The sequence below is a fragment of the Peromyscus maniculatus genome, chromosome 1 (assembly GCF_049852395.1).
Source record: "Peromyscus maniculatus bairdii isolate BWxNUB_F1_BW_parent chromosome 1, HU_Pman_BW_mat_3.1, whole genome shotgun sequence".
In the NCBI taxonomy this organism is placed as follows: domain Eukaryota; kingdom Metazoa; phylum Chordata; class Mammalia; order Rodentia; family Cricetidae; genus Peromyscus; species Peromyscus maniculatus.
This window is the reverse complement of record NC_134852.1, coordinates 198,967,970-198,995,292: the sequence shown is the minus strand read 5'-3', so window position 1 is coordinate 198,995,292 and position 27,323 is coordinate 198,967,970. Positions and strand designations below refer to the sequence as shown.

Genomic DNA, 27,323 nt, shown 5'->3' with positions numbered 1-27,323 from the left:
GGGCACGGCGGCAAACAGGGACAGGGACGGGATGCCACGCCAGCCAGCTGCCCAAGGAGCAACATGTAATGGGACACAGGTGAAGCCACGGAACATGTGATGATACATAGATTAATAGTTATAGGCTAATTTAGGATATAAGAGCTAGCTAGCAAAAGGTTTGAGCGATGGCCATGCAGTTATAATTAATATAAGCCTCTGTGTGTTTACTTGGGGGATGCGAGTGGGAGAGATTTGTCCCAACAGCTGGCAGACCAGGACACAGGAGAACTTCTAGCTACAACTTTTTAAATTATTTCTTTTTTTCAAAATATATTTTATTTTATTTTTATGTGCATTTGTGGTTTTTTGCCATGGGTGTTGGTGTCCCCTGAAACTGGAGTTATAGACAGGTATGAGCTGCCATGTGGGTGCTGGGAATTGAACTCGGGTCCTCTGGAAGAAGAGTCAGCACCCTTAACCTCTGAGCCATCTCTCCAGCCCTATTTCTTATTTTCTTTTTCTTTTCTTCCCTTTGGTTTTTTGAGACAGGGTTTCTCTGTGTGTCCCTGGCTCTCCTGGAACTCAGTCTGTAGACCAGGCTGGCCTCGACCTCACAGATTCTTTTTCTTTTGAAATTTTAAAACTTTTTTTTTTTAGTTTTACAATTCTTTAAAATAATTACATTACCTTTGTATTTTTATTTATTTATTTATTTATGTATGTATGTATGTATGTATGTATGTATGTATGTATGTATGTATGTATGTGATCTATGTGTACAGGTGTTTTGCCTGCAGGGATGTCTGAATTATGTGCATGCTTGGTACCAGTAGAGACCAGAGGGAACAGAGGTTGGTGAGCCACCATGTGGGGCTGGGAAACAAACCTAGGTTCTCTGCAAGAGTAACACATGCTCTTAACCACTGAGGCATTTTCCAGGCCTCTACATTCATCTATGTGTATGTGTATGTATTATATATGTCTATATACACACAAACCACAGCACATGTTTGTGGTTTGTGGAGCTCAGAGGACAAATTGTAGGACTCAGATCTCTCCTTCTACCATGTGGGTTCCAGGGGTCCAACTCAGGACATCAGGCTCAGCAGCAAATGATTTCACCTGCTGAACCATCGAACCATCTCATTATATATATACACACACACACAAATACATATATATGTGTGTGTGTGTGTGTGTGTGTGTGTGTGTGTGTGTGTGTGTGTGTGTATACAAATATATATGTATACAGGGTTTCTCTGTGCAGTCCTGGCTGTCCTGGAACTTGCTCTATAGACCAGGCTGGCCTCGAACTCAGAGATCCACCTGCCTCTGTCCCCCGAGTGCTGGGATTAAAGGTGTGCGCCACCCCCTGACAGTTATTTGTTGCTTTTTTGAGACAGGGTCGGTCTCTGTAGCCCTGTGTCCCGGAACTGCCATGCCCTGGCTTGACTCTGCATGTCTACAAGCTGGGCAAGAGCACCCTACCATGTGAAGTGGAGGCACAGGAGCCCCCACAGGTGATAGATAGTAAGCACTATTCAGCCTCAAGAACTAACTGTCCAGCCCAGGGTTCTGCCTGTGTTGGGGGCACCAAGGGCTGGCATCTGAAATGGTTTATACTCTATCTCTGCCCGGCTCGGCAATTCAGGGATGGACCTAATTCTTCTGTTCACTCAGTCGTCACCACCTGTCTATAACACATCCTATATTTACACTTCTCACTGGATAAGGTGGCTTTTCACGTAGTCTAGCACACCCTCTCCTTCCAGTGTCAAGACAAGACTCCTGATCCAGTCCTGGGTGGTTTATGGTACCTTCTCTAGTCACCCTACCCACGCTGCAGACTGGCAGAATCTAATCTATACTTCTGTCCACTCTGGAAAGGTCTTAATTTCTCCACAGTCACCCAAATAGCAGTGGCAATTCCCTAGCCATGGCAACGGGGGAGGGAAGAAGAAGGAGAACCAAGCAGCCGAAATGCCTGTTAGCCACAGTCCTCATCCTGTGATAGTCATGACGTCTGCACTGGCCACATGACTTGAGACCTTCTCCTTGGGGACACCTGGAAGCAGGACATCGGGCTTGGCGACAAATCAGAAGTGAAGTACAATTGGCTGGCAGGGCCCAGCCCCACCTCTGCCTTGTGCTTTTTGCCTGGGAGATTATTCCTATTGCTTTCTGGTTGCTGCCGGGAGCTCTGAACTTTCCAGAGAAAGAGCCACTTGTCAGCCTGCCTGCAGGGCAGGATTGGGAAGGGTGTGAGGTGGAGGGAAGCGCAGGGCTGTGTATCGCTGCCACTGACAAATTCACTGTAGAATGAGGTCAGCGATACAAGACTCCACAGTACTGTTGGTGAGCACCAACAGGCATAGGAGGGAAGGTGATGTTTAGACAGGCCATCCCACACACGGAGCATGAAGGTCAGACGGCAGGGCAGAGGCCGGCAGGACAAGACTGTAACTGTGGCACTGAGCTCTGGAAGATTCTCTAACCATCCATCAACAGCTGTGGGCACAGGCGACTCCATTCTAGCCTGGCCCCCCGTGGTCTTAGGTGAGCCCACTCGAGCCTGAGACCCTGGCTTTCCGTTCTGAGACTCTGAATCACTTCCTTCTTCAGCTCTTACCTTTGAACCTTCCTTTTCCCTTTCCTGCAGAAGTGACTCACGGCTCAAGTGTCGGGCGACACTGAGGATCAAGGATGGATGATAAAAATACTCTTGATTGTGTAACTCGAGAGAGGGCTGCAGTGTTTGCACCTAGATTCCAAGCTCCGGCCAGGAACCTTGAACAATGGCCACAGTTTTGTCTCTCTGGAGTAACAGAGCACAGACAGGAGTCAAAACAGAAGTTGACCTGCGTCAGATTTGCTGGGCCCGTGTCCTTTGCCCTTTCCAGTGTGTTTTCTGAGAAAGGCAGTAGACATTTAACATGACAACCTGGTTCGTTCACATGAGGGTCCCAAAAGAAAGACCCTGGTCCAGGAAGCAGTGAGCAGAGAGGCCCCGAGAGCAGGGTTCTTTCTTTCTGGCCTTGCTCTCCAGTGCAAATGCCTGTCCTCTGCCAGTATGGGAACTGTGAGTGAAGCCACGGTGACAGAGTGGCTCCAGGCTGTCTACTGCCCTAACACACAACCCTGACGGCAGGGTCATCTAAATCTGTCCTCTGTACCAAGTGGCACCACAGCAACCAGCTGCCCTGCCTAGGAGGAAACTCACCTTCTTCACCCAAATCCACTGGCAGGGCAGATGAAAACCAGAGAGCTGATTATGCTTCACGGGCCCCATAGGCTGAGCAAAACAAAACAGTCTTCTCTGAAGGACTACTCCCTAGCCGGGTCACAAACTACTCAGGACGGGAACGAGAGAGAGGCAGCAGAGTCACCCCATCCAAAGGCCAAACAAATGGGAGCAGAGACTTGCACAGCAGAGCAGAGCAGGCATTGAGGGTAAGAGCCACAAGGGGAGCCGGGCGGTGGTGGCGCACGCCTTTAATCCCAGCACTCGGGAGGCAGAGGCAGGTAGATCTCTGTGAGTTCGAGGCCAGCCTGGGCTACCAAGTGAGTTCCAGGAAAGGCGCAAAGCTACACAGAGAAACCCTGTCTCAAAAAACAAAACAAACAAACAAACAAACAAAAAAAGAGCCACAAGGGGTAAGAGTAACTCCACTACTCGGGAGGCCTGGGCTATTGGCTACTGTGAGTTCCAGGCCAACCTGGGTACAGAGACAGACTCCACCTTAAGCAGAAATAGATAATAAGAAAGAGGGAGGGAGGGAGGGAGAGAGGGAGGGAAGGAGGGAGGGAGGGAGAGACAGAGAGAGAGAGAGGTTGGGAGGGATGTGTACACATGTGTCTGTGTGTGTACATGTGTATTTGGGAATCTTACAAATGGATTGTCACAACAGAGGAGTTTATGCTATGAAACCATCATTCTCCAGGAAATTTGGGGGGGGGCATCCTTATAAAGCTCTGGTGCTATTCTAGATGAACAGGGAGCTGCTGAGCAGGGATGCTAAGTTTGCTTTTGAGAGGCCCCTTGACTACCCAAGAGCCTTCTCTCGCTAACATCCATGTGCATACACATGACGCCGGCCCCTCTCTGGGAACTCTCCTCCCCAGTGAGTCAGCGGCTAAGTGAGGCACAGGGCATGGAAGAAGTTTACAGAAACAGAGCTTCCTGTGCACACACCTGACCACACATGCCCGCCTGTCACCATCACAACGGAGAGGCTGGGGAGCTAACGCCGGAGTCTGGCTGACTAGGGACCTCAGACCGAGGGATGTCCAGTGACTCCCGCCCTGGATCCCAGCACATGTTGGCAGGCAGAGCTCTAGGCCAGGCTGTCTCATGTGGCACAGAGGGCTGCTTCCCAAACTCACCCAGCAGCCAGTGCGAAGGGAGGCGCCAGCAAGCCGAAGGAGGCTTTTCTCAACTGATCATCTTGGGAAAAGGCAGATACAAATTTCATGGCTGGAATGCAAGGGTTGTGAAATGCAGAAGACGCCCCAAAGAGGGCCCAGGACGTTCCTTCCAGGAAGGCAGTGGGAGGAGGCTGCCAACAATGGTGGTGGGAGGACAGGTTACCAGAGGGGCTGCCTTCTGGGAAGCAAGAAATAGGGCCTTCAGAAAGAAAGAAATCCCCTGGTCCTGAGGTGGGAGATGAGCCAGAGATAGGGCTATGTTGGTTTCTGAAGAAGAAAACAAGGCCTGTTTCAGAAAGTAATTCTGCTATAAATGAGCCAGCTATGACACAGCTCATTATTTCTAGAATCATCGGGGCTAATGAGAGGTCCTCCTTACAGTTAAATAAACCCAGTAATCTTCTAACGTAGACCTAGCTTGTCCTCGGTGTCATGTGAAAGCTTGTCCCTAGTCATGCTACAACCAGTTAGTTACGTGAGTTCCCCAAGGTGAGATCATTATTATCTCAGAGACATGGCCTGCATGGTCCTCGGAGGGTCCCTGAGCACAGGACAAGAAAGCCCACGCCTGGCGAGATTGCCCTAAACTAGAGCTCCCTACATTTCAAGTGTTTCTTTTGGAAAAGGAAAATATATAAGATTATTTACTTCACACAGTGGCTACGAGGATGAATTAAGTTAATATTGGTACGAACTGTTGGCTGCTATGGATGTATGAAATTAACAAGTGCCCAATTCCCCAAGTAGGCCAGGACCCAGTTGCTGATGCCCAGGCCTGATCAGCTGTTTTCAACTGCTCCACTCTGTAACCTCCTAGATCCCACCCAGACCCACGAAGACCCATGCATCAGAGCTGCCCGGCCCAAAGTCCTGACTAAGGGGAAACTGGACAGGCAGACAAAATAGGGCCCATGCTGCGACGGCGGCTTCCCAGAGGGGGACAAACAGTGGTGCCAGCACATTTGGGACTGGCTTTCTCTGTCACGATCTTTACGGCGCGTCTGAAACGAGGTCAGGTCCCAGAGTGGGCAGCACAGATATTACAATGGTGCTTGCTAATCTCAACTGAGCTGGCCATTGTCATGTCTGAGACAGAGAGCTAGGCTCCGGGAGATCTGAGTGCGCGCGGGAGAATGGGCTTAGCCAATCACTGCTAAACTGCTTGTTAAACTAATTGGTAACAAGGACCAAGAATCCCCGGAGAGGTTCTGACCCCTCCAGATGCCAGACTTCAGCACTGTGGGGACCTGACTGGGCACTTGAGCGGCAGGGAGGGGCAGAGGACTCCAGAGGGCTAGTACCTCTGAGCTATTCTCACCCATCTCAGCCAATGGAGGGCAGAGAGTGGGGGCAAAGGGTACAGCCTTTTGCCAATGCCCATCCCCACTGCCTTACTACCCAGTTGTGCTGTCTACAGGAACTGAGAGCCCGGTCTGTGCCCCTTGCAGTGTCTAGGGGCACAAGAGCCAGACACATAAACAAGAAAGGGGATGAGGTACCAGGCATGTTTCAGGTCAAAGAGGCAATAAGGGGCAGCCCTGCAAGAGCTTTCTGTCAGAGTCCTGGCCTTCTCTGAGAGGTGGGAGGGCCACCTGGAGGGCGAGTGTCTCCCATTTCCAGCAAACTACTCAAAGCTGTAAGCCTACTGGCACTTCCGGCCTGCCACCGGGGCAAGAAGCCACACTTGGGGCCTAGGGAGGAGTACAGCCCTGGGTCAGGGTCCAGGCTGCAGGTGGAAAGCTTCCAGATGCCCCATGACACAGCTTGGCCAACTGCTACTGCCATGGCAAAGCCCAAGTGACTTAAGAAAGCCGTTGGCTTACAGCTAAAGGCTGCTGAGTGGCAATGGAAGCCGCCCCATGCTGGTCGAGAGCTCAATTCTAGCTTCTGGATAGCAGGTACATCAGGTAAGCTGCACTGTGTGCCCAGAGCAACCCTCCTGACACCATAATCTGCTCCAAGGATGCATCCTTGGTGTTACCCAGTCAGGCTCCACAATCTCGGTCCCTTCAGCAGCTCCCCACGCTAGCTGCAGTTCTAGGGTACATCCCTGCTCCTCTTTCTCCAAGACAGGCTGCCTACTCCAGATGCTGCTGTCTCCTGTAGTACCCTGTGTCCGGGATCATGAATCAGCAAGACTCCAAAGCTGCGGTCATTTCCAACGAACTGTGTGTGCAGTCAGACTGCACCCCCATAAACAGTTCATTGTTTCCTTCATGGTCCCCCAAAAGGAAAGCCTGTGTATCCCAGCTGGCCCCAGGGCTTGAGGTTGCCACATAACAAGCTTCCAGTAAAGACTTCTCACCCTCGTCCTGCAGGATTAGCCCAGCTCCGTTTTCACCTAAGGCCCAACAGCTTCCTCCCGGGCAGGCAAGGTTCCTGCTTGGAGCTGCCAGCACCTGGGCATCGTCTGCCAGATGAGAAGGGTTCCCAGCTCTAGCCTTGCTCTCCACTTGCCTCCAAACAGAGGAAGACGTGGGCAGGAAGCAGATCTGACCTCGGGGGTTGGCTGCTTTCTCCCAAGGACTACAGGGGCCTGAGACAGGCAGCGGAGGCCTGCTAAGGACTTCCCTTCCCTTCCCTGGGCCCCAGGAAAGGCAGGCAGGAAGAAGGGCCTCAGCAGCAGGCATGCAGTACAGGGCTGGCCAGACAAGGAGGCCTCTGGGGTTGTAGCTATCAGCCAGAGCCCAGGCTCCAGGAAGGAAGGAAGGGCAACTCTGACCGAGGGAGAGATAAGGAGGGGCTGCTTAGCACAATGAGCTCCCACAAGGCTGAGAGGCCCCCAGTCAGGTTCCGCCCTGCCCTGGACTCTCTTCTGTTCACACAGCCCATGTAAATACTTACTGCTGTTTATATTCACGGTCTGCAGAGGCCCCTTTGAGGTCCTTTCCAGAATCCACCGCTCTGTGCCCTGGACCAGGGCTGCCCCCAACTAAACCCAGAGACCCTGGTATTGTTCTCTCTCAGGCAATCCCCAGGCATGGCCCTCGGGAGAAATACCATCCTCTTGTCCTAGCTCTGGAGCAGGACACTTACGGAGGCCGGTCGTGGGTGAGGCCGTTCTGTCGCTGAGTGTTGATTGGTGGAAGGACAGGTTTGCTGTTGATCTCCAGTCCTCGCCTCAGGGTCTCCCGGATCTGCTCTGTGTCTGCAATGATATCCCGAAGGTGCCTGATGGATGGACAGCCCTCGGGGCTCCCAGCAACCCTTCCTTGCAGCCTGTTCTAGAGCCTGGACAGCAATATGCTGGGGAGAGCTGGGCGTGGTGGGACACACCAGGAATCCTAGCCTTAGGCGGCTGAGATAGGAGCTGGACAAGTTGAAGAATAGCCTGGGCTACACACAATAAGATCCTGCCTCCAGACAAAGGCAGAAAAGGTGGGCTGGTAGCACTAGTTGGGAAGCCATGACCATCAGCTTTGCTGTGTGATCTGCTATTGACTACCTCTGCATAATAAAACAAGAACAAAGATAAAAACAAAACCACCACCACCAAAACAACAAAAAACAAAAACAAAAAACAGTGCTGAGCATAATGGCATGTCTATAATCCCAGCACTGGGGAGTCTGAGGCAGGAAATTAGAAGCTAGCCTATGCCACATGGAGAGAAAGAGCTTGTCTGAAAAATAAGTAAACAAATAAAATAACTATGATTGCAGCCGTGGACACGATCGCCAACCTCGCCTTAAGTTACTCTTTTGTCAAAAGCAACTATGAACTGAGTGTGAACCCCTCAGACTCCTGCAGGAAAGAGAAGAAGGGGTCAGATGTTTGCATGAGGAGTCTGAGTTGTCCTTTCAGAGATCTTTATGAGTGTTCTCACACGGACGACGATGACGACGACATGGAGTGTGGAGGGTCAGCTCCATGGCAGAGTCCGTGCTTAGCTTCTCTCCCAGCACCAAAGAGAAAAGAAAGCCAGGTGTGGTGCTTCTGGAAACATAGCACTGTGGAGGTTGGAAGCAGGAGGATCAAGAATTCAAGGTCATCCTTGGCTACATAGTAAGTTGGAGGCCAGCCTGGGCTACATGAGACCCTGTCTCAAAAGCAAACAAGGTCAGGTATTTTACTCAGGGCCGAGACATCTTATTCTTCAATAAGCATGAGAAGATAGAAGAACCGAGAAGGGAAGGAGACTCACATACATGGATGTAAATGGCTGCTTTCCCCTTGGCATTGGCTAGGACAGCCTTAGCAAAAAAAAAAAAAAAACCCCACAAGTTCTTCTGTAGCCAAGACCAGCATGGGGCGCGTCCAACAGGACAGCCACATCCTCCTTGTCTGAGACCTTCCCTGGGGACAGGGGGAGCAGGGCGTCCTGCCACAGCCTCTTGAACCGCCGTGTAGGGCAGTGTGGGGCTCACACTCAGACCACTCTCATCAAAAGCCCAGACAGGCCCAAGGAGAGAGATCTTCAGGCTTGGCATGGCCGTTTGGCCGGAGCTGGGGCCTGTGTCAGTTCTGTGGGTGGTGGACATTAGCTGTCTTGTCTTTAGGTGGACTGTGGACTTCTCTGTTAACTGTTCCATGGCTCCCACTACCATGCATGACCTCAGATTCCAAGGAGCAGAGTGCACACATAGGTCCCCCTGGTGCGTTTAAAACACACACTCGGGAAACAGCTACAAACGGCCGATAATGCTCACAGTTCACCCACACTGGAAAACTTCACTTGTCAGAAAATAGACCAGAGTGGACCGTCTACTTAGAGACTCGTCCTGAAAGGCAAGGAGGAAGGCAGGGGAAGGCCCCAACCTTTGCCAGAGAGCCTCCGGGGCTGCGTGCCAATGCAGATGCTCCGGCTGTCCTCGTCGTCCTCGGGAGGTCGGCTCAGGTCGTCCCAGGCACACTTGGCACTGACACCGCTCAGGTTAGATCCGTCAGTCTCGATGCCTTTGTCAACTCTCTCCTGCTTGAAAAGAACCAAAGAGTCAGAGCTCCTTCGGAGGACCGGAGGCCACGCTCACCAGCACCTACTCGGCCACTACCATCCAGCGTTAGCCTTGTAGGTGTGAGCGTGGACAGCTGCTCAAGATCAGGGTCTCTGACCTTGTTCTCTGGTTATGTGCACAGTGGCTTCCGTAGCCCTGGGCTCCTCTGGGGAACAGGACTAGGGGAGCCAGGAGGAAGGGACATGCTGTGGAGGCTTCTTTCCCATCAGCCCCCAGCACCACGGCCTTTGTGCCGCTTTCAACCCTGAGAGCCCTCAGAGCTGATGCAGCAGAGACAAGATCTACTTCTCTCAGGAAAGGCATACGCCTTGCCCTTTTCCTGATCTTCCAACAACGGTCACTGCCCACCCCACCTACAGGAGTTCGGGTGTGAGCCTGCCCGGACTCGGGAACTCATGCCTGCAGTTCCGCACTATAACAGTAGAGGGGGCCATCGCTCCAGAGCAGAAGTGCTCTGTCCATAGGGGCCAGCTAACTTTGGCAAAGAACTCTGGATGGGGTTCTTTTCCATTTCCTGGGCTGAAATGGGGGGTCTGAAGGGCAGTGACCGCTGAACAACTTCCCCCGGAGGCTCTGCCTTTGTGTAGATATTGGCACTGCTCAGTCCAAACTTTCTCCAAATGGCCTCAAGGAAGAGTTGTACTCAAAACATGCCTGGGTTTTCTGGTAAAACATAGTTCTGTGGTGCTGGGCTTTGGATCAAAGGTCATCTGGAAGACTCTAGCAGCCCTGTCCATAAACAGCCATGTCGGCCAAGTAAACCTGCTGTGACTATGCATCTCAGAAGCCCACACGTCCCTGTGCCAGCCGCTCCCTCCCAGGGCTCCCAGAAAAGGGCATTGTTGTTATGCCTTGGTCTCAGGTGGCCTCCTACCCATAAGTCACCCTTTCTTCTTTCTTCTGGGACTGTCATCAGCCTAGGTGAGGCTGGCAGCAGGCAGGTGCTCTAGGCCTGAGCAGGGTCTGCTGGGGGAGAATCTGAGTTTTCTTTTGTTTTTTTTTTTCGAGACAGGGTTTCTCTATGAAACAGTGCTGGCTGTCCTGGAACTCACTCTGTAGCCCAGGCTGACCTCGAACTCACAGAGCTCCGCCTGCCTCTGCCTCCTGAGTGCTGGGATTAGAGGTGTGCACCACCACCGCCTGGCCTGAGTTTTCTTATCAGTGACTGTCCTGAGACCGTCAGTGAGGCAGAGCTGAGGATAGTCGGTTCCTGGCCCCACTAGTCCAGACAGCTTACCCTGACTGCTGTGGTAATCCCAGCTACTCAAGAGGCTGAGGCAGGAGGATAGTAAATTTAAGGCCTGCTGGGGTGCAGAGTGAATTCAAGCCCAGTCTAAGCAACTTAGTAAGAAAGCATCTCAAAAAGTACTTGTCTCATATGCACGAGACCCCAGATTTAGCGGCGAGTGTCAGAAAAAAAAAAAAGGTAGTGGAAGGGCCTGCCTGTTTAGGCCTGTTTAGGCACACAGCTGGTTAGTAGTAAACTAAGATCAAAGGACTATGAACCAGCTTTCAAAGCAACTAATGGCAAACAGGCCCCAGAGAAGTATAAGCAAGTACACCGAGCCATCGGGAAAGCAAGGCGTATTTTCTCCCACTCGCTTCTTGCTTGATGGTAATGAGCACAGACTGCTGTGGGTCCTGCTGACTGGGGTCTCAGAGAGGCCGCAGTATCCACGCTGGATCCCGGTGTGGCTGCAGAACACGGGCTTAGGGATGGAGCCTTCACGGCTTCTGGTGCTTGCAGAAGCAGACGCGACACAGAAATCGAGTTCAAAGCAGAGATAACAAAAGACCCTGGCAGCAGTGTGAGCATTTCAGGGTTAAAGGGACCCGGAGAGTGGAGGAGCCTCATCTGTGAGTGAAGAGGATGTGAGCCCAAGAACTCTCAGGCCAGCAGCAGCCAACTCACATGCCTCTTCTCACCTCTCCCTACTGCTGGACTTGAGACGCCTAGTCGCTGCCGTGGCCTGCCGGAGCCTTACAGAAGCATGGAGGTTCAGAGACGGCCATGACTCTGCTGGCACAGTGATCAGGAGTCAAACGCAAGGCAGACATATGGTCTGCTGCTTCTGCCCCTGCACGGCATACAAGAAGTGCAGCAATTCTCTGTGGCTTCCAAAATCCAGCTGGGTGACAAACAAGCGTCTCTTCTAAAACACCCAAGTTGACAGTGACACTGTCCAGGCAGCCACAGTGGGGCCTAAGGACGCCTTCACAATGACAGGATCATTAGACCAATCAGCACTCCCCCTGCAGCTGGCCTGTGGGGTCAACACAGCCTGGGCTGCTCCTGACATAGGGTGATGGCTCCCTGAAAACGTGTGCTGGGAAAAGGGAGGAGGGCAAGGAAGCAGTATTCCTTATGAACACCTTCCTTTGTTAGTGGTGGTCTAATTTTAACCTGAGACATCATTTACATCCAGTAAAATCCATCCTTTTTCAATGCACACATACATGTACCAGGCTTGCTTTTCTGGGCTGAAATCTGTTTTCTTATATGGGATGCCGAATTCAGGGACCACGTCCCAGACCGTGCCATAGTTCTACTTGGCTCACACACAATGCTCCTCCATTTTCTCAGGATGAAAGCCAGTGCTATTTGGTAGAGGGTGCTAGCAAGGTTTTCCTCATTCAAGACATACTTGCAGGTGTGGATCGATCTCAAATATGGTTTCTCCCCTCCGCATGTCAGTTATCAGCCAAGGACCACCAGCCCTGTGGACAAGGAGAGACAGTGGTAACTGGGGGTCTGGACTGATCATCCGTCAACAGCCTTTCTTGTTTGCTGTCCCAGAGCACCCAGGGCACTGCTAGCGGTCAGGGACCCTAGAGAAATGAGCGCCCCAAACAGCAAAGCAAAGGCCCCCCAGGTTCCCAGGGCCCCGGGCCCCGGCCGCCCCGACAGGGACGTGTACTCACACAGGCACTGTTCTCAGCAGCTCCAGGATGCCCTGCCCGTTCCACTGCTGGGCCGAGTGCAGCTCCTCAGTGCAGACCCCGACAATCTGCGGCCCAGGACAAGACGTCGTGTTTCAGTGGCCATCCCTCCTAGATGTCTAGCTAGCTAGGCTCTCTCAGGGGCATCTCAAGGAGGGGGGGACACAGGTACAGTTGGTGGCTCTAGGCTGGTGTTCCCAAAACATGATGACTCCCTTAGGAGGTGCTCCCTAGCTGGGAGGTCCCCGAGTCCACAGATGGGCACTGAGGCCTAGCTCTTGGCTACAGAAGACACTAGGGGCAGCCTGAGCCACATCAGGGTAGGCCCTCGCTCAGTCCAGGTATTTAGAGGCAGGGGTGGTCAGGCAGCGGCTCCCACAACAGCTACATCTCTGTGTCACTCTCTAGGCCACCAGTGGAACCTTCACCTAGCCCTCATTAGAACTGCAAGCAAGCATGGGCGGTGCTGGGGAGATTCACACCCACTGGGGACACGGGAGGGAAGCCTGGAGCTGGCTTCCTGACGTTCCTCTTGCCTCAGCCACTGCAGAGGGTGAAATCAGACCATCTGCATCGAGACAGACCATCGCAGGGAAGAGAAGACCAAGAGAAGCCTCCTGCCCCGCCACTTTCCCTCTCCATGTCCCCTCTGTTCTAGACTTTTCCACAGGGATGAGAGGTCCGAAGCCTCTGGCAGCACCTCACCTGGAGGAAGGTCACCACCCCAAACGGGGTCTGTACAGGCTGCATCTGGGGGTCCTCTGTCAGCAGCATGTGCTGGATTCTTGACTCACTGTTATCCAAGGGGCTGTGCCAAGACACGTGGTCCCCGCTGCAGAAGGTGTTCTCTGTGGAGAGACAGGAGGGTCTTCAGCATTTGGATCCAGACCTGGAATCTGCCCTGAGACCTCAGAAGCCCAGGCTGGGAGGCTTCCCAGCCTCCTAGAACAGCCCGATGAGCCCACTCCCAATACAAGCAAAGAATTGCCTTGGCTACTCCCAAAACACCAAATGGCCCTCGATGACCCGATGTGTTTGCCTTCACTGGAAGCCTGCTGGTGTGCATGCTCACTTGGCCGAGGAAGGCCAAAGGCTTCTAACATGTGCTGTGCTTCTCCAGTGCTGGGGGAGGGCATGATCAAGTAGGCCAGGAATGAGGTGCTTTCCAAGGGGCCAATGGACCACTGGCAAGCAGGAAAGCTGCAAACAGTGGGAATTCTTGGAAAAAGTCCCTGGGATTTCTGTGTTGGTGAATCAGTGCAGAAAGGGAACACTCAACCTCAGAGAGCCTCGGAGATCTGCTGCCGGTTTCCCACAGGCAGGTTTGGGGATTTTTGAGGAACACTGGAGACTTCGGGTAAATGGAGGTCAGGACAGTGCCTTGCACACCTCAGTATACTGTACTGCTGAGGGATGGCTGCCTCTGTGAGAACACGGTAACCTAGACTCAGTACTATGCTTCACAAAGGCCTATTATTAAAAAAAAAAAAAAGGGGGCGGGGAGGTGCCAGGAATGATGGGCACGTGCATGTAATCCTAGCACTCAGGAGGTTAAGGCAAGAGGATGATAAAGTTGAGGCCAGCCTGGGCTAACTGCCAACACTGTCTCAAAAAATAAAAACAAAAAAACAAATAGAACGAGTTTACGGCAGCAAAGCCACAGGGGAACACTGCATGCAGCACTAAGCCCCTCCCACCCCGACTCCTGTCTTGGGCACTCAAAGTGTGCTGCATTTACCAGTTCATGAGCACCGACAGGTTCCCAGGCTGGCCTCAAATTCCCTATTCAGCCTTCTGAATCTCCTGCTTTCGCCTCCAAGTGCTGAGTCTGTAGACATGCGCCACACTTGGCTGTCGGGTCTTAACTGTGCATGGGGGTTTTGACTGCATGGATGTCCATGCTCCGCTTAGGAGCTCGGTGCCCTTGGAGGCCAGCAGAGGGCATCAGATCCCCCGGAACTGGAGTTTTAGACGGCTGTGAGCTGACACATGGGTGCTGGAAATCCAACCCGGGTCCTCTGGAAGAGCAGCCAGTCCTTTTAACCATTAAACCATTTCTCTAGTCCTGACCACACCCAGTTTCACGTGGCTTTGTGCATGCTAGGTGAGCACTCTACCAAATGAGCTACATTCCCAGCTCCCCTCCATTTTCCCCTTTGAGCTGATTTTCCACACTTCACTCATTTACATACCTCAGGGCGCATTTCGCCTCTGCTTGAAGAGACCCTCCTTTGCTAAACGTCTGCGTCATGTGGCGGGCAGAACACACCACACACGCCATGCGGGCCTGCACACACCAGCCTAAGCCTGGAAGCTCCTGCCCTTGGCTGTCTTGTCTTGATCTGAACTCTGATTCTTCCGGTGTCACCTAATACCACCCAACCATCTTCCCCAGGCAGACACAGGAACGGGCAGCTGTCTACACCTCAGAAGTGTTCATTCAGGAGGGAAGGGAGGACTGTTCCTCCAGGAGACCCAAGCAATAAAGCGGAGGAGGAGAAGGTGGGCTAGTGAGAAACCCTGAAGTTTCTCAAGTGTTTGCATGTTCCTGAACCCTTCTCTCCCATCACCGCCATGTCTATAATGAACTTGCTGGAAGTAAGAAACAGCAGGCGAGACTAAACTAATAATTAAAAACCCTCACCAGACATCCCTACAATCTAGACCCCACTGACACCGGACACTTAGAGAATTTATGATGATTTTTTTCACAAGCCTTTCCAAAAATGAAAAAGAAACACTTCTCAATTCATTAGATGATGCCACTACCATCCAGATACCAAAATCAGACAAGAGAATTTAAGAAAATGGAAAAAGGAAACCACGGACCACTATCACTTATACATATAGAAAAAAAATCCCAACCAAGTATTAGCAAGCTGAACCCAGCAACATAGAAAAGAGATTATATACAAAGACCAAGTGGGATTCATCCCAGAAATTCTAGCTTGATTTGATTTAAGAATCAATACAATAGGAGCTCGGCTGGAGCTCGGTTGATAGCGTTTTCCTTACAAGCATGAAGCCCTGGGTTGGATGCTCAGCGTCACCCAGGTGTGGTGTTGGACATGTGTGATCCCAGCACACGGGATTTGGAGGTAAAAGAAATCAGAAATTCGGGGGTGAAATGGCTCAGTGTGGGAAAGGCTTGTGTGGTGAGCCTGACTACTCGAGTCCAATCTCTGGAACCCACAGTGGAGAGAGACCTGCGCCTGAGAGCTGTCCTCTGCCCTCCAGGTGTGTGCCACAGCGCATGCACACTCACACTCACACACACAGACATCATATTATATAGACAATAATAAAAACCGAAAGAAGACGAGAAGAATCAGGGCCACACAGTGCATTTAATGGAAGCTTTTAACGGGCTGCAGTTCCGGTCTATAGGAATAAAGATTAAGAAACAGAAAGGATAACACGACACTGTTGTCTCCAAGACATGGAAAACGTCACAAAATCCAACACCTTTTCATAGTTAAACAAAACACACACTGCAACCAGGAAGAGACGAGAAGGTTCCCACTCTGACCAAGACATCTGAAAACGGGCAGACACTGGACTCGATGGTAAATGAGTGACTCATTTCCATCTTTGGTCAAGAGCAAGACAGATGTCCACCCTCACCACTCATCACTGCAGTAGAGGGTCCCCACAGGAGGCTTGGGCACACAAAGCATAAAACACATCCAACCGGAAAGGAAGAGGTAACCTGCCTCTGCTCATAGATGACATGGGCTTGTACATGGAGGATTTAGAATGCACTAAAAAACTACCACACATTTATAAAGGCTGCAGGGTATGTAAGCAATGTACACAAATCCTTTTTATTTCTAGATACTAAGAATGAACAAACAAAACAAAATGAATAAAAACCATTTCTTTACAATAGCACCCACAAAAATATACTACTTGGAATCTATTTAACAAGAGAATTAGAAATGTATAAGCTGAAAATTTCAAAACACTATTGAAAGAAGTCACAGAAACCCCACACAAACGCAAAGCCATCCTCTCAAGGACAATACTGTTAGGAGAGCAGTACTCCCCAAATCTTGTACGGCCAGTGCAGATCTCTGAGAACGTCAGGTGACTTTTTGAGAGAGATGCACAAACATCCTGGAATTCGTATAGAAAGCAAGCGGTCAAGAACAGCCACGAACAATTTTTGAAACAAATAAGAGGAAGAGAATCAGGTAAGTGTGGTCACACAGGCCCGTTATGTATATCCAAAGAGGAGGATTGAGGGCTTGAGGTTAGCCTGAGCTACATAATAAAACTGTCTCTCCAGGCGGTGGTGGCGAATGCCTTTAATCCCAGGACTCCAGTACTCTGGAGGAGTGGAAAAATAGTGAGACCCCTATTTAAAAAAATAAAATAAATAAGCCAATTATGCTAATTTTAATAGAAAACAAAACAAAACCAAGGACTGAGATGTATCAGGAGGAGAACACTGGGGTGCTGGAGATGACTCAGCAGGGTGAGCACTGGGGTGCTGGAGATGACTCAGCAGGGTGAGCACTGGGGTGCTGGAGATGACTCAGCAGGGTGAGCACTGGGGTGCTGGAGATGTCTCAGCAGGGTGAGCACTGGGGTGCTGGAGATGATGACTCAGCAGGGTGAGCACTGGGGTGCTGGAGATGATGACTCAGCAGGGTGAGCACTGGGGTGCTAGAGATGATGACTCAGCAGGGTGAGCACTGGGGTGCTGGAGATGATGACTCAGCAGGGTGAGCACTTGTTGCTCTTGGAGGACCAGGGTTTGGTTCCCAGCACTTACACGGTAGCTCTCAGCCATGGGTAACTCTAGTTCCAGGGGATCCAAAGCCCTCTTCTAATCTCAGAGGGCACCAGGTATGCATGTGGCACATACACAGGCATGCATGCAAGCAAACTGTTCATACGCATGTGTGTGTGTGTGTGTGTGTGTGTGTGTGTGTGTGTGTGTGTGTGTGTGTGTGAGAGAGAGAGGGAGGGAGGAAAGGAGGCAGGGAAGGTAGTTTAGGGAGGGAGGGAGAGTGGTTTCCAAGTATGAACAAGGTTCTGAGCTCAACTCCTGGAACTGAACATAAATAAACAAATAATAAACAAGGAAAAGGAAAGAACAAAGCCAAAGGATTTAATCTCCCTGATTTTATTGTTTGTCTGTCTTCGCAGTGTGGAGAATCAGTCTCCAGCCTCCCTAGCCACCATCCAGTGCTCCACCAGGGAGCTGGAGCCCAGCCCTGCCCCCCCCCCCCCCCCATGCTAAGCTTGCTCCAAAGGGACACAGCCAAGGAGGCTGGTCCTGCAGGAGAGCCCAACACAACCCACCCGGGAGGACAGGGGCCATTAACTGTGACAAGGGTGCCAGGACTGCTCAAGGGGGGACAGTCTCTTCAGGAGGCAGTGCTGAACAACCGCCATCCGAATTCAAAGACTCAGATTGGAGCTCTTCCTTATACCATAAACAAAAACGACTCAAAATGGATCAAAGACCTAAGCGTGCTAGTTAAAACAAAGTGTCCGATTAGGCGACAGTTTCCTGGATGTGATACTAAAAGAACAAGCAACAATGGATAGACAGATTGAACTTCATCAAAATTAAAACTGCTTTGTGCTGTAGACATTACCATCAAGAGAGAAAAAAAGAAATGCAAATCAAAACCACGCCCACTTTACACCCATTAGAATGGCAATTATAAACAATAACAAAACAAACCCAGAAAATGACAACTATTGGTGACTGATGCGGCAAAATTGGAGCCCTTGGACCCCGCTGGTGGCGATGTCACAGAGTGCAGCTGCTATGGAAACAGTGTGGCAGGCCTTCAAAAACTAAGAGACAGAGTTACCATATGATCCAGCAATTCCAATGTGGGCTACAAACTCAAAAGAACCGAAGGCTGGGGCCTGAACGATCGTGTGCCAATGCTCACAGCAGCGTTATTCACAACAGCAAAAACGTGGAAGCCATCCAAATGCCCATCAATAAACTAATGAACTAACAAAATGGGTAATTTGCATAAAACGAAATATTATTTAGCCGTAAAAAGATAGATATTCTAATCTATGCTACAACATGGCTGAACCTCGAAGACATTATATTAAGTGAAATCAGTTGAAAAAAGAAAACTGATTCACGATTGCACCCACATGAGGAACCTGCCCGAGTAGTCAAGTTTACAGAGACTGAGTAGGATGGCAGTTGAGGAATTGGTTTAATGGTGTAAAGTTCAATTTGGGGAGCTGAGAAATTGCTCAGGATGAATGGTGGCAATGGCTGGGCAGCACCGTGAACAGGCTTAGCACCACTCAAGTGTTTTAAGATAGAGCACTTCATGTTATTCATATTTAAACACAATTAAAAAGAGACAATCCAAGGGCTGGAGAGATGGCTCAGCTGTTAAGAGCACTGGCTGCTCTTCCAGAGGACCCAGGTTCAATTTCCAGCACCCACATGGCAGCTCACACCTGTGGTATTGTATTCCCCCAAATATTGCCCATGCTAATAAACTTATTTGGGGTCAGAGACATAGCAGCCACAATATTAACCATAGAGGATAGGCAGTGGTAGCACACGCCTTTAATCCTAGCATTCCAGAGGCAGAAATCCATGTCAAGGACACAGATAGGCATGGTGACTCATCACGCCTTTAATCCCAGAAAGCAAGCTTTTAATCCCAGAGAGTGGTGGTAGAAAGCAGAAAGGTATATAAGGCATGAGGACCAGAAACTAGAAGCATTTGGCTGGTTAAGCATTCAGTTTTTTTTTGCAGCAATTCAGCTGAGACCCATTCTGGATGGATGAGGAAGCAAGACCAGCTGAGGATCTGGCGAGGTGAGGTAGCTGTGGCTTGTTCTGGCTCTCTGATCTTCCAGTGTTCACCCCAATAACTGGCCTCAGGTTTGATTTTATTAATAAGAACTTTTAAGATTCATGCTAAACACACCTGTCTGTAACTCCAGTTCTGGAGCTTCTGACACCCTCACACAGACATACATGCAGGCAAAACATCAATGCACATAAAACAAAAATCAAAAAATTAAAGAAGAAAGGACAACCAAAAGAATGGAAAAATACTATCAAGCCAAAAACTTGATAAGTGCTCATAAAATAGAAAGTCATTGTTGTATCCAGAATATGTAAAGAGCTTTTACAATTCAATAAGAGACAAATAATTCAGTTAAAATTGGGCAAAGGATCTGAATAAATGTTTTTTCAAAGAAGAAACACAAACAGCCAGTTAGTACATAAGAGGAGGTTTCATATACTTAAAGAGGAAATCAAAGCCAAAGCCCCGAGGAGATGCTACTGTTTCACATACCAGAGAAAATGGTTAAGAGAATGTGACAGGTCAGGGCTGGGGAGAAGGCTCAAAGTGCTTGCTGTAGAAGCACGAAGACTTGGGTTCGGTGGTTCAGGACCAGGGAAAGCTGGGTGTGGCAGCCAGTGACTGTAATCCCAGCACTGGGGAGACGGAGACGGAGGCACGCTAGTGTTCTAGTGTTCTAGTGTCCGCTGCCAGCCAAGCTGAGCTCCAGGGTCTTGGAAAGACCCTGTCTCCAACAACAAGGAAGGGCTAGAGAGATGGCTCAGCAGGGAAGAGCACTTGTTATTCTTTCGAGGACCCAGACTCAATTCCCAGCACCCAGATTGGGAAGCCTGAGGACCTGAGTTTGATCCTCAGGACCCATAGGGGAGAAGGAAAGAGCTGATTCCTGCCGTGGCCCTCCAGTTTCCATGTGTACCATGGCACATGCACACGTTCAGGAGCACACACTCTCACACACTTGCTTGAGTGCACATGCACACATCAATGAATACAGCTTAAAAAATTACACTAGGTACAAAAAGCTAGTCACAGGAGACCATGTATTTTTTGTTTGTTTGTTTGTTTGTTTTTGAGACAGGGTTTCTCTGTGTAACTTTGGTGCCTGTCATGGATCTCACTCTGTAGTCCAGGCTGGCCTCGAACTCACAGAGATCCACCTGGTTCTGCTTCCCGAGTGCTGGGATTAAAGGTGTGCGCCATCATCACCACCACCTGGCAACACTCGTTAACGTACTTTTTACCCACATCAACTTTAAAAACATTTTTTGTTTGTTTATATCTGACATGTTTGCCTGCATGCATGTAACATGCACCGTGTGCATGCAGTGCCTAGGGACCAGAAGAAGATGCTGGATACCCTAGAACTGGAGTCAGAGATGGTTTGACTGTCATACTGATGCTGGGAACCAAACCCAGGCCCATCGGCAAGAGCAGTAAGTACTTCTAACAGCTGAACCAGCTCTCCAGCCCCTAAACAAACCCAATTCTACTCAAACCTACCGTTTCTTCAGTGCTGGGGATGGAACTCAGGACTTACACATTAGGTACAAACTCTGCCACCAAACAGTCTCATCCCAACACATTTATTAAAACAAATTAAAAAAAACCCCGCTTTTATCATCCTACTACACGAAGAAAATAAGGTGGAAATCAGGACTGCTTATCCTTCAGTAATATCCGACAGCTTCACGACAATACCGTGAAAACAACTCATCGCGTCTACCTGACACTGTTGCCAGGTTATTGAGAAACAGAAATAAACATGGTTCACGATGCTATGTATGGATTAAAGTCACACTAAACCCAGACAAAATCAACAGGACTTAAAGAACTTAGAAGAGAAGGACATCTTCACTATTCATATTTCTGTTACTGGATGGCCTGTCCAGTCAGTCACTGACTAAAATCTAAAATCTGCTGCCTCTAAGGGCAGAGTTCACCCTGGCACGGTGGTGAACTCTGGAGTTTGGAGGCCTCTGCCCCTTACTAGCTGTAACCACAAGCGAACTGCCCAGTCACAGTGTTTAATCTTGTCCTGCCCTGGACTCCATATAGGCCTGCAATGTGCCATTATTTCAGTGCTGGAACACCACAGGCCCCCCATCAATGCGTACTTGCCAGAAAACAGGGCCATCACTGAGCCTGAAGTAAAAACAAGAGCCCAGTAGGTGGCACCATTGCCCCTGATTTATCAAGCAGACGCCAGACCCTGCAGGCTTGTCCTCCTGCTCAGATGTCTAGTCTGAACCACACAAAGCAGGCAAGGATTTAGACCGGACACAGGGAAAAGGCTGGAAAGGTTTATGACATTTTATTAACTATTATTGAGACTGATTTAAAAATAAATGGTTGCAAACCCAGACTGTTTAAACAAGAATGATCAAATAGCACTCCGCTCAGGCTTAATTTAGGAAGTAATGAAGCGACCCTGAGGCAAAAGGAGTCCCAGGCCAAGTTGCAGCTCTAAGGTCAACACACTCCACCCTGAGCACGTGTGTGGTCCAGACTGCAGAAGGTACTGCTGAATGAAGAGGAGCTGAGCAGAAAGCCTCACTTTGCCATGAATGTGTAGAGCGCGACACACTCACAGAACCTTCCAGGGAAAGGCAGGGTCCGCAGTGGCAAGAAACGGCCTTTCTTAACAAAGAAAGAGCCTTGGTCACAGTTTTCAAGCTACGGACAAAGCCACAAAGGGCTCATTCTTGAGTCCAGCCTGGTCTTTATGCCCTGGACGCTTGGCCCCATTCTGAGGAAGGCCCCACAAGTCTCAGCACTAGGCCTCGGAGCCTGCCCCAGGAAGCTCTGGCCCTTCAGAGGGGTTTTCAAATGCTAATAAAGCCTTGGTCAGAGGCCCAGCTGTCCAGCCAGGGGTTAGAGGGGATCATTCCCTCTCTGGTTCCCTAAATCTCCTCACCCAGAGAAATTGGAAATCCCTGGGGGTCTGTAAAAGGCCATTCCTAGTGGGGGCTGGGGAGTGGTTTCCATTCCTTCCTTCCTGTGAGCCCTCAGGCTCCGTGAAAGACCACCATCAGCCACCAGAGCTCAGTCCTCCCTGAGCACTGTGCACTCAGGGTGGCAGAGAGCCTAAAGAAAGCTACAGACAGTGTTGCCCCTGCTTGAAAGGACCCATGACTCCACACAGCACATCCTTCGGTAACAACTCCTCACCGTGAAACCTCTTAAAACTGCGTGTGTGTGTGTGTGTGTGTGTGTGTGTGTGTGTGTGTGTGTGTGTGTGTGTGTGTGTACACGCTTACAAGCCTAGTGCTGAACGGGTGTGGAAACTCTGGTGGGCAACTCAAACTGACCCTCATCCCATCCCTACCTCGCTAGAGTTCAGCTTTGGTCACAGTGGTCTGAAGCCTGACTGGCCCGGATATAATACATTAACAAAATCTAGGGAAATGGATTGCAGGAAAGGGTATTGTTTGGAAAATAATTAGCCCTGCCTTTGAAACACTGAAGAAAATGAATACATTCTCCAAGGGTTCCTAATTCATCCCAATCCTGGAGCATGATGGGTGGGCTGCCTGTATTCTATGTAAAAGTACAGTTCTACTGGTCTACATGGAAAAAGTACAGCGTGCCCCCCACCTTCAGAAGTAAGGTGCTCCCCCCTGCCCCTACCCCTCAGAAGTAAGGTGCTCCCCCCTGCTCCTGCCCCCATCCCCACCCCGGCCCTCAGAAGTAAGGTGCTCCCCCCTGCCCCTACTCCTCAGAAGTAAGGTGCCCCCCCCTGCTCCTACCCCCACCCCAGCCCTCAGAAGTAAGGTGCTCCCCCCTGCTCCCGCCCCTACCCCCACCCCCAGAAGTAAGGTGCTCCTCCCCTGCTCCTGCCCCCACCCCCACCCTGGCCCTCAGAAGTAAGATGTCCCGTCCCGTGTCGTCGTCCGTTCCCCACCCCCCTCCCCGCCACAAGTAAGGTGTCCACAGTGCGGACAGGAAGACAGTGTTCCTTCTGGGGTTTGTGTGGCAGAGCAAATGTTCATTCTCCTAGTACTGTTCTGAGGACCCTAGGATGATCATGAGCTTTCCAGGAACAGTATCAGAGCAAGACAATGGTAGAACAAACCTGAGGAACCGACATGGTAGAGAAAAAAAAGCAATTCTCCCCGAGGTGTTATCTGACCTCCATGTGTGGTTTGCGTGCGCGCGCGCACACACACACACACACACACACACGTACACATATACACTCACACACACACACACACACATCGCACACACACTCACACCATACACACACTGTGCAGGATATTCCTTTACACTGTGTGAAGATGTGTCACTGTGATTGGTTTAATAAAAAGCTGACTGGCCAATAGCTAGGCAGGAGAGGTTAGGCGGGACTTCTGGGCAGAGAGGGGAACTCAGGGGATGAATCTAGGTGCTTGGACTTCACCAGCAAGACAGGGAGGGAGTCAGATGTACAGAATGGAGAAGAGGTAAAGGGCTACGTGACAAAACACAGATGAATAGAAATGGGTTAAGCTATAAGAGCTGGTCAAGCCTGAGCTAAGGTCAAGCTTTCATAATTAATAAGTCTCCATGTCATTATTTGGGGGCTGGTGGTCCAAAGGAAGTCCAACAAGAAAGTCCAACTAAACACACACACACACACACACACACACACACGCACACGCACACGCACACGCACGCACACACGAAGGAAAGAAAGCAGCTGAAGTGTGCCAGGCATGAAGTCTGCAGGGGTTTTACAGGAAGAAAATGGGAGGGGGCCCAAGACAGACTGAAGACGTAAGCCTGATGGTTCTGAGGTCAAGCTGCTCATGGCACAGCAACCATAGTCTCTCAAGAAAGGGTCTCAACCGGGCAGTGGTGGCGCACGCCTTTAATCCCAGAACTCAGGAGGCAACGCCAGGTGGATCTTTGTGAGTTCGAGGCCAGCCTGGGCTACAGAGTGAGATCCAGGAAAGGCGCAAAGCTATACAGAGAAACCCTGTCTTGAAAAAAAACCAAAAAAAAAAAAAAAAAGAAAGAAAGAAAAGAGGTTATATACAAAGACCAAGTGGGATTCGTCCCAGAAATTCTAGTTTGATTTAATGCCCGCGTGCACTCTCTAAAGACTCAGTGAGGGGGGCTCTGGGATACGCGGGACATGCTCCCGACTGCTGAGTGCAGACAGGCCAATTGGGATGCTCTCCACCTATGAAGAGCCAGGATGAAACCAAAGCACATGCAGAGAATCTGCAAACTTCCAGCTCCATCCTTCTGTGGCCCAAGCTGCTGCTGTAGCTGTTGCAGACAGCTCAATGGAGCTGGATCCAGAGAAGATCTCCTTTGAAACTGGAGCTGCAGTCCACTTAGGGGCAGACACACAGGTTGGGACAAGCATCATGACTCCCCAGAGGTTGCGGAATTAACCAGGCCTGGAGGAGGCAGCGCAGAGAATAAAGTTCAAAGCCAATCCTTTGGGCTCTGCCTGACTGGATCCTGATTGGGTCCCCTAACTGCCCCCCACTGCATCTCTCCATAAGCCCACCCCAATTTTGACATCTCGGGCTGGGTCGGTTTCCCTACTCCAAGCCATGCTGGGAGAGAAGCGGAATGACATACCCAGTCTTCTGGCAGAAATAAAGCACCCGCCAAGCTTTAGGAGGCTACAGACGCCTCTGCAGCCCTTCACAGGCCCACGCAATGCTCCCCTGGGGAAGGGCAGGGCCAGCACTAACCCCGAGGGTACTACATGCGGCCCAGGGTCCTAAGACCCCTCCTCCACCTGCAGCACTAACCCATCAAGAGAGACAAGAGAATCTCTTCTCGCTGGGGAAAATCAGTCTAACCCTTTCCCTCAAGGGGGTCAAATAGAGCTGTGAGTGAGCGCTTCAACAGGAGTTTTCAACAGTCTCTGCCTGACCCCACCCCCAGAGCCCACCCCCAAGCTACAGCCCAGAGCTCTGTCCTGCAGCAAGGCTCACATCAGAAACCAAGACAGCAACAGACTGATGATGTGCACACACCACAAAGGAGCAGAATCAAAGTCTGTTCTGGGTAATTAATTCTCCTTTTTAACACCTGACCTTCTCCCGCAGGGAGAGGAAAGGACGCGACACTCTGGAGCTTTGAAGCTTCGGTTGTACAAACTTGCACCCTGCCTTTCTACACACGTGCACACACAGCAGCCTTACTTCCAAACAAACTACCAGAGAAGGTCTAAGGTAAAGCCATTCTTTAAGAAATAGGATATGCCTGGTGGTGGTGGCGGTGGCGGCGGCGGCGGCGCACGCCTTTAGTCTCAGCATTCGGGAGACAGAGGCAGGTGAATCTCAGTGAGTTCAAGGCCAGCCTGGTCTACAGAGCGAGTTCCAAGATAGCCAGGACTGTTACACAGAGAAAACAAAACAAAAACAACAGCAAAAGAAAAAGAGTGCTCGCATCGGCAGCACATAGACTAAAATTGGAACGATACAGAGAAGATTAGCATGGCCCCTGCGCAAGGATGACAAGCAGATTCGTGAGGCGTTCCATATTTTTAAGCACATAAAATAAAAATAAAGAAATCATTAAAAAAAAAAAAAGAAGTAAGAAATAAGAACAAGACAAGCAAACAAACCGCGCAGATTTTCTGTATGCGTGGTCAATGGGCTTTTGGGTCTAAAAGGCCAAGTCCTTCAGAGCCGAGCTGCTGCTGCAGGTGGCGGCCAGTTACGAAGTTCTTCCAACTGGCTCACCATGGTAAAATTTCCCCTCCCAACTCCATAGACCTCCTTTTGAAAATGCCGAAACTTGAAAAGTGCATTTGGCCGGGCAGTGGTGGCGCACGCCTTTAATCCCAGCACTTGGGAGGCAGAGGTAGGCGGATCTCTGTGAGTTCGAGGCCAGCCTGGACTACCAAGTGAATTTCAGGAAAGGCGCAAAGCTACACAGAGAAACCCTGTCTCGAAAAACCAAAAAAAAAGAAAAGAAAAGTACATTTGACTGTGGTTCCCAACTGGTTCTGCCTGGTATTCATTGGCTAAATGTGATTGCAAGACCCTGAGAGGAGAAATGAACACACACATCACGTGATCAAGAAGGGCGGGCAGGTGCGCAAGACTGCAATCCCGGCACTCACATGCAGCCACAGGAGGACTGAACAGTTTGAGACTCTTTATCAAAAGAAAAGAAAAGAAAAGAAACACACAGGGTATTCCTTCTAGGTTTTGCCGGGCATCAAACTGAGCTGGAAAAGATTCGAAATCCAACCAAGGGAGAGATACAAAGCCGTTCCCCTAGGAATTTTTTTCAAACACCTTTCATTGCTCAGGGCATGGTGGTGCACGCCTTTAATCCCAGCACTTGAAAGGCAGAGGCAGGTGGATCTTTTGAGTTTGAGGACAGCCTGCTCTACAGAGTGAGTTCCAGACTGGCTAAGATTACACAGTAAAGACCCTGTCTCAAAAAACCCAAACCAGACCAAGCCACAGTTACAGAGAGAGCGGACTGACTGTATAGTAAACCCCTTTCATAGCCAACGAACCAAGTACTGAAATTGTGGGTGACATCAAGGAGGCCTGTGCCCAAAGACAGTTTCCAGGACTAGCAGAGACACTCGGGGTCCTGACCTCCTGTAGGCCGGGCAGGACACTCCAATCCCCCTGTTGCTGAAAGAGCCACAGCCCATGGCTATTCCTAGTGATTTCATTCACTCTATGTTTTGCCTGCCCATTAAAAATACAAGCCCTAGGGCTGGAGAGATGGCTCAGAGGTTAAGAGCACTGACTGCTCTTCCAGAGGTCCTGAGTTCAATTCCCAGCAACCACATGGTGGCTCACAACCATCTGTAATGAGATCTGGTGCCCTCTTCTGGCCTGCAGTCATATATGCTGTATACATAATAAATAAATCTTTAAAAAAAAAAAAATAATACAAGCCCTAGGGCTGGAGAGATGGCTCAGTGGTTAAAAGCACTGGCTGCTCTTTCAGAGGACCTGGGTTCAATTCCCAGCACCCACATCTGGAGGTTCACATCTGCCTATAACTCCAGCTGTAGGAGGATCCGATGATGCCTCTGGCCTCCGGGGGTACATGCACTCATGTGCACTTGTCCCCCCACCTCATAATTAAAAATAAAATCTAAAAAAGGTTAAGAATAGAAAAGAATGCTGGCTGTGCTAGGTGTCGCACACCTGTAACTCCAGCACTCGGGAGGCTCAAACAGGAAGGTCATGAGTTCAGGTACAACCTGGGCTACATAGAGAGCTTCAGATCAGC

At 50.3% G+C, this 27,323-nt stretch overlaps 1 protein-coding gene and 1 non-coding gene across 5 annotated transcripts in view; one reads left to right on the top strand and one right to left on the bottom strand.

Moving 5' to 3' along the window:
• Sufu (SUFU negative regulator of hedgehog signaling) overlaps positions 1-27,323 on the bottom strand; it is a 96,242-nt gene that overhangs the window by 27,026 nt on the left and 41,893 nt on the right. For 2 of the 4 annotated variants that reach the window (XM_006983342.4, XM_042264755.2), the window contains 5 exons: positions 13,006-13,148; positions 12,283-12,368; positions 12,006-12,078; positions 9,164-9,317; positions 7,444-7,555 (listed from right to left, as the gene is read on the bottom strand). In XM_006983342.4, coding sequence (XP_006983404.2) covers positions 7,444-7,555; positions 9,164-9,317; positions 12,006-12,078; positions 12,283-12,368; positions 13,006-13,148 — 568 coding nt within the window. Of the gene's footprint in view, positions 1-7,443; positions 7,556-9,163; positions 9,321-12,005; positions 12,079-12,282; positions 12,369-13,005; positions 13,149-27,323 lie in introns of all 4 variants that reach the window. The other 2 variants (XM_006983341.4, XM_016001856.3) reach the window with 1 other exon arrangement.
• On the top strand, positions 25,498-25,604 carry LOC121826913 (U6 spliceosomal RNA). Its single transcript, XR_006069074.1, has one exon. It is a non-coding gene; the product is annotated as a U6 spliceosomal RNA (small nuclear RNA).